A 14904-nucleotide genomic window follows, 5' to 3' on the forward strand; every position below is an offset into this window, starting at 1 on the left:
ACATGCCACTCACTGTTGCATGGGGAGCCTTGTCATTCCCAGTGACTAAATACAATTCAGAAAATAAAAGTGTGTGTGTGTGTGTGGTGTGTGTGTGTGTGTGTGTGTGTGTGTGTGTGTGTGTGTGTGTGTGTGTGTGTGTGTGTGTGTGTGTGTGTGTGTGTGTGTGTGTGTGTGTGTGTGTGTGTGTGTGTGTGTGTGTGTGTGTGTGTGTGTGTGTGTGTGTGTGTAGCGTAAGCACCAGGAGATCCGGGCCATGCGGAGCCAGCTGAAGAAGATTGAAGACCTGGGTGCAGCTATGGAGGAAGCGCTGATCTTGGACAACAAGTACACAGAGCACAGCACAGTGGGCCTGGCCCAGCAGTGGGACCAACTGGACCAACTGGGAATGAGGATGCAGCACAACCTGGAGCAACAGATACAGGCCAGGTACACACCAACACATTGTAACAGTTACTTTAGACACACTTTAGGTACAATGTTGCCAAAGAAAACCGCATCAGCGTGCTGCTTTGAGCTTATGTTCCGCCCTCTTCCTCTTTCAGGAACACCACTGGAGTAACAGAGGAGGCTCTAAAGGAGTTCAGCATGATGTTCAAGTAAGTGGCTTTGGCCTGACCAGTGTTAATATAATAAAACTAAGATGTTCTTTCTCCATGAATATCACGAGGCGATGACGATGTCATTAAACATTGTTAATCATTCAACCTTTTGATTCTCATCAGATAATGATGAGATCAAATCTTATGGTAAATCATTTGGCATGTTCAATAGACTGATGACAAAATAGGACATTTGAGACGAGACCAAGACAAGAAAAAGGTTAAGAGAAAACATTTTGACTAAAAGTTGACAAATGTAGCAACTTCTCACCGACTAAAACTATGAAGGATAAAATGACTAAAATGTGACAAACTAATAAGCATTGTGGTCTAAAGAGTGAGATGAGATGAAATCTAAAATAGCTGCCCAAATGAACACTGGACCTGACTTCATCTCGACATCACATCCTCATCTACACTGTTTTTTGCAGGCACTTCGACAAGGAGAAGTCTGGCCGTCTGAACCACCAGGAGTTCAAGTCGTGTCTGCGCTCGCTAGGCTATGACCTGCCCATGGTGGAAGAAGGCGAACCTGATCCTGAGTTTGAGGCTATACTCGACACTGTGGATCCCAACAGGTCTGTCACATGTTCAGGGACTGACATTGATTGGGATGTAAACTGCAGTATGGCTGTATGCTATTTAAGACGCTGTATTTGCTGCCTAACTTTGAGGAATCTGTGTCTGCAGGGACGGCAACGTGTCATTGCAGGAGTACATGGCGTTCATGATCAGTCGCGAGACGGAGAACGTGAAGTCCAGTGAGGAGATAGAGAGCGCCTTCAGAGCTCTCAGCACAGAGAACAAACCGTTTGTCACTAAAGAAGAGCTCTACCAGGTCGGCTGCGTTTCACTTTTCACTCTGTGGATTCAGTTTGAGTGTCGAGTCTTCATGGAGGTCTAACTGTCCCCTTCTCCATTTCAGAACCTGAGCAAGGAGCAGGCAGACTACTGCCTCTCACATATGAAGCCCTATCTCGACAGCAAGGGCCGTGAGCTGCCCTCAGCTTTCGACTTTGTTGAATTCACCCGCTCGCTCTTCGTCAACTGATCCCTCGCCCACCAGGGACCAATCTGGATGCGTTTTCCCACACACACACTTCAACACAAACACACGGCTGAAACTGCATGATTGTGGCACTAGGAATACTCACTAATAACGTCTGTACTATCTATTTATCTCGCTCTACCCTTAACTCTTTGTGCTTCTCATGATAGCATAGTGGATCTGTCTACATTTGAATGTGATTGTTTTAGCTTGTGCTTTTGATGAATTTAAGAACCTAATAGTAACAATGTTGTTAACGACACCTTAACAACTGCAGTGTGCTTTAATAAACGCTACTGGTTAGAACTGGAAACCTCTACTCCTGTTTTATTTCACTTCCACAATTTCATTCTCGTCTTTGAGATTATTTTTTTTCACACACACACACACATCAGTCCTATGCAGCAGTCTTCAACTGTCCCAGGTTAATGAGTCTCATCCTGCCACCTGATTGGCTATCTGCTCCAGCTGGCTGCTCTCTCTCGGACTCTGCTCTGTCAAATCGTGGCTCAGCTGCCAAACGCCGACGGTCCCATCAGTTTTCCCCACAGCCAAGAGGTGAGGGTTCTGACAGTTGAAGGCCAAACAAGTTGCAGCGTGGTCCGCACCTCCCTGCTCGATGGTGGCTGCAGGCTTCAGGGACCGGCGGCCCAGGTCGAATATCTGCACCTCACCTTAGAGAGAGAGAGAGAGAGAGAGAGACGCAGTCAGCAAGGATTCAACTCTTAGTCCAACCCTCTCAAACTGTAAATGTCAGGTTTATTTACAAGAATAAAATATAGAGGCTGTGTTGAGTGACCGTTGAAATGTACTGTGTGACGGATAAATGGATGGGCTGATGCATGGCTCCTGCCCCAATTGTATCTGGAAGAACCAATCTGCTTCCTGAACTAAATCTGACGAGTAAATCCAACTTTGAACACAATTATTTGTATCAAGCATACACAGTGTTCATGCTGTACCTTGTCCGGTGGCTGCTGCAAAAACCAGTGGTCTGGTTGGAGACCACTGCACCTGAAACACGTAGGAGTCTGAAACCCTGAGAGAGAGCAGTGGATTGGCCTGCAGCAGAGAGTGGAGGTGGGCCAGACCATCAGTCCCTGCACTCACAAACAGGTTCCTGCAGACAACACGAGACACGTCAGGACAAAGTCGCTGTTTAATCTCCTGTAAAATAGTTGCTGAATATCGTGTAATGATCATGTGTTGAGTGGAGCTGTGACCTGTGGAAAGGGGAGCAGTGTATGGAGTGAACAGGGCCGCTGCGGGGCTTAAACGGGAAGACGGCTGGGGCTCTCAGGGTCACACTCTGTCCTTCGGAGGGCACAGCAGCCGGTGTCTGGGATGAGAAGGAGCATCTGAGCAACAGGTAAAAAGGGGCTTACTGTGTCCGGATGAATGCCCTCACCTCAAACACAACAACTAAACTTAACTGTGTCTGCTGGCTGAAATCAAAAGAGTTGAACTAGCAGTGTGGAAAGGTCAGCTGAGGACAATGAGGGACTGTAGAGAGGGCTCCTCCACTTTCTTCGACCTCACTGCTCCAGCTCAGTGTCTCTGGGTCTCATCTTCTTACTGGATCTTTTCCTCATTAAAATAAGTCAGTTGACAGAGGTCCAGGCTCAGGTCCACAGACGTCAAACAAAAGCAGCAGGATAAAAACTAAATGCTCCTTATCCAACTCTGGCCATATACACACTGAGACATGACCTAGAACCTAATGTTTCTTCCTGTAAGTACATCATGATGAAATGATGGCAGCAGCAGCAGCAGACGCTCAGGATTTGCCTGTTTGCCGGCTTCACTATCAGCAGCCAGAGAAATGCAGCAAAGAGAACCTCCAGAAACCTGCATCCTCACTGCAGCTGAGCCCGACCAATCACTGCAGCCCATACTAGCAGGTTCGACCGTCGAGCCATGGACCGAGCCCCTCAGCCAATGGAGGACGGGATAGCAGCATAAAAATTAATTCATGCCTTTAAATCGTTAGCCAGAGTGGAAGGAGGGGGTGGGGTAAAGAGCAGGGTTTCCCCTCGGTCGCACCTCCCTCACAGCAGAAAATCTGCTGAGTGATGCCTCCCTCCTCCCTCCCTCATTATCCTCCTTCACTGAGTCATTCCACGCACACCGTCAGCATCCAGCAGGCAAACCCATTCACCCGACAACTGATTGTCGTATTTTATTCTCAACACATACTGGGTTCCTCCTGCTGGGAACACTACAGTGTTTTCATAAATTGCTCATGACTTCCAGCTGCTTTCTGCAGACCTGTTTTACTGACTGTACTGCTTACAGAGTACATTGATCCCAGTCTAATTGATTATTGACAGAAACAGGATCTCTCTTAATTATAGTATTTCCTCCATAAAACCTGCAAGTCCCTGCTCCAAAATACTGCAACAAGCCTCTACCCAGCAGCATGAGGGATTTTCACACTTTAGTCTCCACTTATCAAATGATAAGGCTGGTATTATTCCTTTCTTTTTCAAACTATCAAAATTAATGCTATGAAAAGACCAAAGCCGACAATGTGTTAGTCCGTCTCTCAAGACTTTCCGACGACCCATCCGCCCCAGGCCCATTGCTTTAAACTGAACACATTCATATTAAATAAATGTGTCACAAATATATAGTTTCATTTAAAAAACTAACGTAACAAAAACACAGTAAACAACCTGACATTTGGCCATCACTCCTATTGGTTATGTTCATATTTTAGTTACCAAGCGTTCAGGCGGTCAGACAGTTTGTAAACAGTTTTACTAGATTATTTAGTCTGAAAAATCAAGAAGTAGAAATGTAGGTGCACTGACTCAAACAGTCTGTTGTCTATGTTACTGTAAACACACGTGAAAACCACAAAAGTGTACAGAGTATAAGTCCACATTGAACCAGAAAGTGTCTTTCACAAATCAAATAACACAACTCAGTTTAAGGCATTTTTTTGATCATCACAATAACTGATTTAGTGGATTGTGCAGCCTTGGCAGAGGTAATATGTTAAGCAGCAGCCTACTCACTGCTCAATCTAATGTCCACAGTAAAGGCTTTTCTCAAAATGCACCTTTGTTTGTTGTCAGCCGTGTCATTTGAGAAAAGGCCGACTGTAGCCTGTGGTGTACTGACTGTTAGCAGTGAGTCAGCACTAGATTATCACCAAGTAGGGAGGCCTGCAGATTGTTTCATGGAGTCTCTTTTGAACTCACCTTTCATACACACTGTATGACAGGAAGAGAAGTGATACAATTCACTGCACTGCATCACATGTAAGGCTTTTAAACATTTGATGATCGCCACACACTCCATACTTGTAATTGTCAACAGTGACCCCTGGCAGCTGAGGCCCTGATAAAGCTCTTCATAATAACACTACATGTTACATCATCCACTTGGTCTTCATAGTATTCAATTGTAAATTAATAAAAAAAGGGTTAAACTCATGGTCAATTCATGTTTACTTGCTCTAATGTTCAAAAAGCATTACGTTTCTCATTCAGTTTGCTTGAATATACCTGTATTAACCCTTTGTCCCAGTCTGCCCTGATTGCTCAGTGTTTCTGGTCTTCTGCACATAGACTCTAACTAATCATAGCTACTGTGTGTCCACAGCTAGATCTACTTGGCTGCCATTGCAACGATTGCAACTGGCTAACTTCCGTAGAAATCGCAGGTCAGGTTTTGCAGTTACAACTTAAATGAGCAGTAGCGTTACAAAGCATCGAGAGTCAGAGTAAATGGGTCAAATACAAACAGCTTCATCCACTCTTCTATGCTTTTAGGTCCTGACACACCCAGACAATTATCGGCCGTTGGTCAATGTCGGGTCGTCGGTGAGCGCCTGTCTGCCTTGTTTTCGCAGTGTGTCCCGCATCGTCAGGCCTTGACATCAGTTGCTGGGTGACCATGGTGTCTTTCTGCATGTTGCAAGTTTCCACCTCTTTGTTATTGTGAAACCTCTCTCCACTGTTGCTGACACACACTCTCTCTCACACACACACACACACACACACACACACACACACACACACACACACACACACACACACACACAGTCTAAATGTTTTCCCTTAGATGCCTAGTTTACAAATAGGTTTGAATAAAATGATGAGGTAATAACTAACATGTGTTAGTGTGGGCTTCAATGCAAGTTCTGATGCAAGTTCATCCACATTAAAACGCACAACTCTTCTTTAGTACACCATGCATCTTGGTTTTATCAGGATAGACTCTGATATAGGCAAGATGCTTGTTATAGTTTCACTGACATTATGTATGCGTTATTACAACCTGTTTCACATTGAAATAGAGTCACTGTAATGCAATTGAAACAAAAGCTACGTCCTAGACATCTAAAGACACCTTTCACTTTGCTACCTTTCCTTTTCTTTCTCCATGTATGTATCCTTGCCTTTTCTTATAAAATGATTCACTTTATCTCCCAATGGGAAATGCATTTTTAATTTTCACTTCATCTATATAAAAGTTATATAGAAGTATGACAAGACACAAGAAGACAGGACATTTTAAACAAAAACAGAACACCTCATACAATTGAGCTACTCGGTTCCACTTACCCTGAGCTCATGTTCAGTGCGATGTACACCTAATTTCTTCAGCCCAATTGTCAGGTCGTTGACACAAATGCCTCCATCACCGTTCACATCCAGGACTTGGAACAAAACTTTCAGTCTATGCTCCTGCTCGGGCCCTCCACATATGTCACATTGATGCGCTGGCTGACCGGGATCCGAGTCACCAAGCTGTCGCGGGGCTGGTTTAGATGGGGGATCTGAGAAGGGGTCTTCAGCGTGTCTGCCGCCCGGGTCGACCCCTCGGTGGGTCTCGCCCGACCGACACTGGCAGTATACATCGCTGAGCAAGGAAGGCATCAACGAACCCTGCTGGTGCATCATGGGTATCCGCCCCCTTAATAGTTTTAAAACTTTGTCTACGTTACTAGTTACACTGTCAACCGGTTGAGAAGTTCGTCGAAGAGCACTTGAGGCCACTGTTATATCTCGAGCCCTGACTACCACGTCACATGTCCCTCCATTTCAGCCGGCCGGCAATGAAAGAAAAAGCTACCAGAAGCCGGTTAGCTTACAAACCCGACTTTTCACCACGAACACATTCACAGAGTTCACTTGTGACGCAAAGGGTTCTTCTCTATAGTTTCGCTTTATCAATTAGCTCAGCAAGATAGCGTTTTCAACGTAACGCTAACCTAAATGTCATAGCGTTAACGTTAGATGCCGTTGAAACGAGACGCGGATCCTGAGCTGTCAGCGCCTTACCATCTATTAAGTGAATTACTTCACAGCATCGAATGTTAGAGTTTATACGGAGCTCGTGTATTGCAAATCACGAAAAATAAGGTTCCTGTTATGAGTAAGATTGCTCCGATATTTAAATCCGTTAAATTGCCGACTGAGAACAGAAACATTGGCTCCGGGAACCAGGTGCGCCAGAAGTCTCGCTGTACAACGCGAGATTACGGCGTGACCGCATCAAAGGTTAGGGCACCGGAAGGTATGGTATTTAGGCAACCGTACCGTCGACGTATTTAGTCTGAATGACTGACAGGACATTCCCTTATGTAAATAATTTGTGACCTTCACTGGAAAACGGAGAATAGAATATTTATTGAGAATTTCGATTATAAATCTGAGCATATAGAAGGAAAATATGAGAAAATTGAATGAAACATAGTCACTCAAACTTGCTGATCGCACACCTGACTGGTGCCATCTTTTGTTTCAGATGTGTAATGAAAGCCAACCTTACAAGTCAGAGGTAGGCTTTAATTTATTCAAATACATGAGCCAAAGGAAAATCTGATAAACACTTTATAATTTTGAATTTATGTTTATTATTAAATAATTAGTATATAAAAAGTATTACTTCTTTTGTATGACACTAATGGAGTGATGTGTTGATGACTGGCTTCCTGTTTTGTTTCTGTTTTGTTTCTGTCTTCTTCTCTACTAGGAGGACAAGGATGAACATGTGTGCTCACAAGCATTCCTGCTAGTAGTTTCACACTGATAATTGGCAAAAACACTAGAAGGAGGGAAAAATAATCCCTGCTTATGTTAATATAGATATAAATAACGCAGGTTTCACAATATAAAAGCAAATCTATTCAACACGTGTGTTGGGCTTCAAGGAGACACACAATAATGGGTGGTGATGGCCTAGTGGTCTAGTGGCAGGTTGGGAGTTCAATACCAGGGCTGCCATCATTGTGCCCCTGAGCAAGTACTCCAGGGCACAATGGATAAGAGCATCAGATAAATATTTTGGTCAGAAACACTGAATGTAAAAATGTTTTACATGAAAACTCTGCAGGGTACCTTTAAGATCATCATAATGTCTTAACTGTCTATTAATTATTTCATAAATACATTCCTACTGTGACAGTGATAATAAGGATGGGGCTTAGAGTTGCCTGTTAAGCCTCTAACTCTGTTCTATGGCTCAGAATACAGATGACATTCATGTCCTTCACTACAGCTAGATAAGCAGGCCTGGACAGAATGTCAGATTAAGAATCTAAGATTTTCCGAGCACTCCTGATGAGCAGGTGGCACCCTGTAAGCCTCTGACTATGTATGAATGTGTGAATGCTGACATGTGTTGTAAAGCGCTTTGAGTGGTCGCAAAGATTGGAAAAGCGCTATATAAATGCAGTCCATTTACGATGAAGCATCTCACTGGCTGGACAGTAATGTCCTCACAATGGAGGCTCCTCAGGGCTGCTCTCTTGCTCCCACTTCTTCTTGTTTTCCTGTTAGAGAGATGAGAAGAGTGAGAAGAGGAAAAAAACAGTGAAACTAGTTCAATCATCTTTTCAGACTGATATAGTAGTGTTATTATTATTATTGTTATTATTTTAAAGTCGAGATTTAAAACAACTAATATTCTCCAACTACGACTGTAATGTAAAGTGAGATAACGGTATAAATTCGTATTTGGCTTTTGAATGATATGGTTTATTTGGCTTGTTGAGCATTGGCGTTTGATTAAGCCAATAGTCACAGAGAATAGAGCATGCCCGTGACATATCCAACCAATGAGGTGTCATTGGGCGGGGCAACACGGCACGCCCCGCTAACGTAAGCGTTGTTAGTAGGAAGAAGAAGCCGATTCTGGAAGCCATTACGTTGCGCACATCAATTGAGTAAATCCTACTATTGTTGCGTACAATACGCACAATTACCTCTCCAAAAGAGGAATTTGTGCAATTATGTCATCGGCCGCGAAAAAGCGAAAAATGAATTTCTCGGAGAGAGAGGTGGAAATTATTGTGGAGGAAATAGAGAAACAAAAGCACACACTGGTTAACCACTTCAATGCTGGAGTCACCCACATGGCAAAGAATAACGCGTGGGTGGATATCCTGAAAAAGGTAAACGCTGTCACTACCTGTCCCAGAGAGTTGCCCGAGGTGAAAAAGAAGTGGTCTGACATGAAGACGGAGGTCCGGCGGAAAGTGGCCCAGGCTCGGGCTGCCATAGAGGGAACCTCCGCTGACTGCACTCCAGTTCCCGTCATCCTCACTGCTATGCAGCAGAGGATCTGTAACCTCCTGGGGGAGGCAACCATCATCAGTTTACCTGCAGGAGACTCGGATGCTGAGATAACTTTACCTGTGACAGTGAACACCGCCACCACCGTCACACTAGCAGAGAGTAAGTTGACACAAGTTTTTACTCTGAGCATGCACAGGATACAGTTACAGTATTATAGGTAACACTGCTATAATAAGCAAGACAAGTTCATGTGTTGCCCTCGGGTAGATTCGTTTTCAGAGCTCAGTGAAGAATGTTGCTCAGAAAGTGATCTGAGAGGCCGAGGCACATTACATGTGCACAACTGAACATTGTGATACAATTCAACCAAACACTAAAATATATATCCACAAGAAAACATGCAACCTGACACTTGTCTGCTTTGTAAGGGCTTGATAGAATACAAGTTATGGTTTATTTACACAGGATTGTGGTGAATTACACAGCATCAGATGCTTTTCCATTATTTAATTAAACCAATGAGAGCAGACCTGGTAAAGAAGGGCTGGTACGAGAGGATGCAGTAGTTCCCTCTCAAACTGTTAGTCTTGTGACTCTGCAACACAAAGCTCTGTCTACATGTGAACCTGGTGAAAGGATATATGTGACAGGTTTTAAATAACTAAAGACACAAAAAGTGATTCTCTATTTGTTTTAAAGGCAGAACAGGTCAAATGATCCAATAAACCACAAGTTTAAAGAGTAAAGATGAAAGAAACTCAAGATATATGGCTGAAATATGTTCCTGCTTATCATCTCATGACCCCTCAGATTTATGTTTTTTTTTTAAACTCTTCCCCTTTCTCCTTCTTTACTTTGAGAGCCCAGAACTAATTTAAAATGGCCCTCTAGTGTTTTAACACGTTTAGTAGAAAATGATTAAAGGACCAAACAAGTGTATTTTGCAGGTTTTAGCCTAGTAATTTGTTTGTAGTTCTCGTTGTGATTTTAGCATCATTTTCTGTCTGTATTTGTGTTTAGCTCTTCCCGCTGACTCGGGTACAGTCTGCGATGAAGCAAAGCCACTGAATGGTAAGTTTCTTTCTTCTGCTATATCCCTCCATATGATATTATATACCTGACACTTCAGTCTGTGTGTAAATTAATTAAGATTTCTGGTCAACATACATTGTGATGGCAGATACATAATAAGTTTCTAAAGACAAATATTATTTCTGTTGGACTATAAATCACTGAAAGAAAATGAAATGTCAGGGTAAAAGTTAAGTTTCAGTGTTTTTTTATTTTATCCCTTACTGGAATATTTTTGTATCAGTAATTTTCCTCTCAAGGTAGTTGGTCGTAATCTCACAACCAGTATTCAAATTCATAAGTACAATATTAACTTCCTCATTTACTGTTTTGTGTCAATTTCATGTTGTGTCAGTTCAGCAGCCGGCAGTAAACGGCCATCCTACTGCTGCACTGCTTTGTTCTGATTTGATCATCCTGATGTTATCCAGCTGTTCTTTGTTGGCGGGACACTGACTTTAGTGTTTTGTGGATCCATCCATGAAAGATAAACGTCATCCACACGACAATAATTCATTCTGAGATTTTAAGAACCAGTTCCGGCAAATCAAAACACGTTTTACATAAAGTTAGTAATGTGATTAAAATATTGGTAGAAAGTCAGTGCGTCCAACAAAGTGGAGGGTTAAAATGTAACATCAGGATAAATTAAAATTTAAACCTGAATCCCTCTGGCTCCACCTTTTCAAATTAAATCACATTTATTTATATAGCCCAATATCACAAATGACACATTTGTCTCAGTGTGCTTTACAGACTGTACAGGATACAACACCCTCTGTCCTTAGACCTTCACACCTCACAAGGAAGAACTTCCTAAAAGAAACCCCATAATTAAAGAGGGAAACATGTTAGAAACCTCAGAGAGAGACTGAGGAGGATCCCTCTCCCAGGACGGACACACTGTAATAGATGACGTGTGTACAGGATAAACAACATAGTACAAATACAACATCCATGTGACAGAACTGATGTTGTGATCAATGAAGAAAAAGAATGGATGAATCCAGGATAATGTCAAAAAGGCTTCCTGGGGTCAGGCAGGAACAGGGCAGCAGGCGCAGCCACGATTCATGATCCTGACATAAACCTTAACAGTGGCACGACTACGTCCTGACTCCAGCTCCATACTTACAGGAGGGTGGCACTGTTCTTCTCATTTCAACCTTGGCAAGAAAGCCCTTTTTATTAAAGAAATTGTAAAATGTTGAGCTACTCCTTTAACTCAGGGGTGGGGAACCTCCGGCCTCCGGGCCGTATACGGCCCGCAAGACCTTTTGATCTGGCCCTCGAGGTAATCCATAAACACACGCAAAGAAATCCACTAGAAAAAAAGCCAAAAAAAATCTAGACCGCAATAGACAGCCGATTGACTGTTTTTCCTGGCCAAGGTCAGGGTCCTTGAACACAACACGAGAGGTACGTGTCATCACGTGGTCAAGTCATGTCAAAAAACTTTGATTATTTAACGAGACGGTCATTGACATCAGCGAACGCAGCATGGCGAGTGTAAACAAGAGAAAGCTGAATGTGGAATGTTGCACTTTCCAGGAGAAATGGACCAACGATTATTTCTATGTGGAAGTAAAAGGCCAGTGTGCCTAGTTTGTGCGGACGCGTTTGCAGTGATGATCTTGAGCGTCCTTACACCATGAAACATGCCAAACTGCACGAGCTGAAAGGACGAGTGCGTTTGGATAAAGTTAACGCTCTTTGCCGGAGTTTGGCCCAACAAGCAGCTCTCTCCAGAGCGTAACATACAAACATGGAAAGATAGAGAGGTAGACCACCACACCAAGAACAGACTATTCCACCACTGCAGTGCAATTATCACTGCCATTTACAATACTCACTTTATTTTCTATCAACCACTTGGTCCCTATATTATTTGTTATTCTATTTAATTATTGTGTACTGCCTTTTTACTTCATGTGTTCTTTTGTGACAAGGTACATTTCCCTGTTGTGGGACTAATAAAGGATTTCTGATTTCTGATAAAACAGAAGATACATGGATAGAAAAGTTTTTGCACAGCATAAAAGAAAGGTGAAATGAATGGGCTGTGTCTTAAAAAAAATCGCAGAGGTTATGAGTTCAATAATTAGTATGGCCCTCGAAGGATGTTTAACCGGTGCTTTGAGTGACATGAGGATGGTAGATCACAACCATATTTTCAGTTTTGGGGATTGAATGGAAGCTTGCAGGATCTTCAGCCAAAGTATTTCATAACTATGAACTAATAGTGGATGGTGATGGTCTCGTGGTCTAGTGGTACGGCTTCCAAATAAAACACCAGATGGTTGCGAGTTCAATACCAGGGCTGCCACCATTGAGCCCCTGAGCCCCCTTAACCCTGAGTTGCTCCAGGGGGACTGTAGTTCACTGTAAGTCTCTCTGGATAAGAGCGTCTGCTGAATGAATGTAACATAATGTAACTAAAACAGTGTTTCTGTTCTGTTTCCAGCTGAAACAACTTACCACACCCTGGAGGATGGAGGCGTGGTTGAGTACTGCACCACCACTGTCAGCGACTCCACTCCCACTGTGGTGGCTGGCATTGAGGCTCCAGTCGAGATGCTGCCCTCATCCTCAGCTTCCCCCCTTCCGCCTCAGGGTCAGGCTAAACCTCAGGAGCTGAAGAGCCGCATCGCCCTCAACTCAGCCCGCCTGCTGCAGGAGCAAAGAGTCACCAACGTCCACATCCGACAGATCGCCCAGCACCTGGAGGGCCAGAACGAACTTCTGCAGATAATGCGACGCTCCCAGGAAGCTCAGGCATTTGCCCAGGAAAGACAGGCCCAGGCCCTGGAAGGTACCCAGGCTGCCCTGCTGGCACTAGTGCAGATGCTCAGGCCCGCTCTCAAAGACCTGCGCAAATTCCTTCAGAGTGGGAATGAAGTCGCTAACCCCAGCAGCGCAGCAGCAGCAGCAGCAGTTGCAGCAGCAGTAGCAGCAGCAGCAACAGCTGACGGGGCAGGAACAGAGGAGCAGAGCAGGCCCAAAACACCTCCACCTCCTCCACAGCACGCCGAGGAGGCACAATAGAGTGTGTGTGAGGTGTGTGTGAGGTGTGTGTGAGGTGTGTGAGGTGTGTGTGTGTGTGTGTGTGTGCACAGATTTCAGAAAACAATGAAAAGCTTGTCTCCTTGGGGCGAGCATGTACAGAATTTTACTTATGTTTTATGATTAAGAAAAACAGTCACAAAAGCAGTGAAAAGATTATCGTGAACATATTTTTTACTTTTTACCGTCTGTTATTAAATAGCAGTGAGTTTATGTTATTTAATACATTGGATTTGATAGTGAAATTGTGTTTTTAATGCAAAGCTGCAGACAGTCATCCCCCTGATGTGGGCTGAACATTGAACTCTTAGTTTCTTCAGGTCACCCTGCAGTTTACCCTGAATGGAGAATAACCTGTGTTATTGTTAAGACCAAAGTCAGCAGGTCTTCCGTTAGTGTGCACAATGCCTTCAGAACTGAGTCAAATCTGAAGGAAAATCCTCAGCCTGTGTTTTGCCTCCAGGGTGCATCACTACTAATCAACCAGAAGAGGTCAGTGTGTGTGTAAGCAAGTTCCATCACTGGTGGAGCAGCGGTGTAGTTTAAGTCATCTATAAATTGTGAAGAAATCTTTGGAATGTGTAAAATTATTTGTCTTTCATTTGGAATATCAGTCATATACTTGTTTTTTGTTAGTGTTAGTACGTGACTAATAGTAAGGTACTTCTGCCAACAACAACCTAAAGACATCCCTGTTACTTAAGCTGATTTAGTTTCACCATGTTACAGTTCACTGTTGTCCGTAGTATTTTATTAGAATTTAGAATGAAACAATCATGGTTAAAAACAGTTGTGTCAAACAAATGAAATGGAAATGTTTTTGAGCTTTACACCCTCTTGGATGTTAAAAAGTCGATGGGCACATGGACCGTAAGTCAAACATATTCAAAAGAAAATAACTATAAGGGATCTTAATATGGAGGAAAGTTAATCTGTTAATCCATTGGCTAACAGCGCCTCATTTGAAGAGAACTAACACCATGTCCTCCATCAGACTGCTCTGCTATTGTTTTTGGTCTTTCTTGGCATGTGCTCCTCTCACTGCAACCTGCGTGAGCTGGTGAACATAGTGGAGCATTCAGCAGCTAAAGAGCCAGATATTTTTTTATATATATATATATATATATATACTTAATGTATTTGGGGTTGTGTTTCAGGCGACCTGATTAATGTTTTTGTCTCCACCAGCTCCTGATGGAACTATCTGCTCTTTAGCTGCTCTTTTTGTTTGTTTGTCTTGAGTCAGCTGAGTGATAATTCAGTCATTAGTAAAGTCAGATTTATTGAAATTTTCAGCCTTAAGAATTTTTACTTAAAAAAAAAGAAAGTATTATTTAAATAAAAAATAATTTTGTATTATATAAAACATTTTACGTGTCCCTGCCCATACATTGAATCCGAGTGGACCATGCAGATGGCTTCTAGGAGTTGTGGTGGCAACCTAAGTACCACTGGTAGACCAGTGCTGAAGAATGCCATCAAGCTGAAGAAGGAGGCCCTAAAGCAGCAGACAGATACCGGGAGGCCACAATGGGCTTCAGTGGTTCCTGAAGGAAAGGCTATAGAGAAGGTTGTGGTAAGTTCTGGC

General features: G+C 43.2%; 3 protein-coding genes across 6 annotated transcripts in view; 2 read left to right on the forward strand and 1 right to left on the reverse strand.

Moving 5' to 3' along the window:
* Window positions 1-1963, forward strand: part of sptan1 (spectrin alpha, non-erythrocytic 1) — a 37793-nt gene extending 35830 nt beyond the window's left edge. For all 4 annotated transcript variants that reach the window (XM_029445299.1, XM_029445302.1, XM_029445303.1 and 1 more), the window contains 5 exons: window positions 233-429; window positions 546-599; window positions 1034-1180; window positions 1293-1440; window positions 1528-1963. In XM_029445299.1, coding sequence (XP_029301159.1) covers window positions 233-429; window positions 546-599; window positions 1034-1180; window positions 1293-1440; window positions 1528-1653 — 672 coding nt within the window. In that variant the 3' untranslated portion in view covers window positions 1654-1963. The remainder of the gene's footprint in view (window positions 1-232; window positions 430-545; window positions 600-1033; window positions 1181-1292; window positions 1441-1527) is intronic.
* On the reverse strand, window positions 1700-6560 carry dync2i2 (dynein 2 intermediate chain 2). The gene is made up of 4 exons (XM_029445129.1): window positions 6254-6560; window positions 2874-3030; window positions 2613-2770; window positions 1700-2324 (listed from the first exon to the last, which is right to left on the reverse strand). The coding sequence occupies exons 1-4, from the start codon at window positions 6558-6560 to the stop codon at window positions 2086-2088; spliced, it is 861 nt and encodes a 286-aa protein (XP_029300989.1). The 3' UTR covers window positions 1700-2085.
* Window positions 6561-8749: 2189 nt separating this feature from the next.
* On the forward strand, window positions 8750-14609 carry naif1 (nuclear apoptosis inducing factor 1). The gene is made up of 3 exons (XM_029444074.1): window positions 8750-9341; window positions 10203-10253; window positions 12718-14609. Exons 1-3 carry the CDS (start codon window positions 8897-8899, stop codon window positions 13296-13298), a joined length of 1077 nt encoding a protein of 358 aa, XP_029299934.1. The 5' UTR covers window positions 8750-8896; the 3' UTR covers window positions 13299-14609.
* The last annotated feature ends 295 nt before the right edge of the window (window positions 14610-14904 follow it).

Source organism: Cottoperca gobio, chromosome 12, assembly GCF_900634415.1.
Source record: "Cottoperca gobio chromosome 12, fCotGob3.1, whole genome shotgun sequence".
NCBI lineage: Eukaryota > Metazoa > Chordata > Actinopteri > Perciformes > Bovichtidae > Cottoperca > Cottoperca gobio.

Bases quoted from the DNA above. Each gene is read 5' to 3' on its own strand.
- dync2i2 (XM_029445129.1), bottom strand. From the start codon at position 6,560: ATGCACCAGCAGGGTTCGTTGATGCCTTCCTTGCTCAGCGATGTATAC. The intron at 3,031-6,253 runs GTGTACATCGCA...GGACACAGTAAG, and splicing joins AATTGGGCTGAAGAAATTAG to CCCCTTTTTACCTGTTGCTC. The intron at 2,771-2,873 runs GTCACAGCTCCA...TGTTGTCTGCAG, and splicing joins CACTGCTCCCCTTTCCACAG to GAACCTGTTTGTGAGTGCAG.
- naif1 (XM_029444074.1), top strand. From the start codon at position 8,897: ATGTCATCGGCCGCGAAAAAGCGAAAAATGAATTTCTCGGAGAGAGAG. The intron at 9,342-10,202 runs GTAAGTTGACAC...ATTTGTGTTTAG, and splicing joins CACCGTCACACTAGCAGAGA to CTCTTCCCGCTGACTCGGGT. The intron at 10,254-12,717 runs GTAAGTTTCTTT...TTCTGTTTCCAG, and splicing joins TGAAGCAAAGCCACTGAATG to CTGAAACAACTTACCACACC.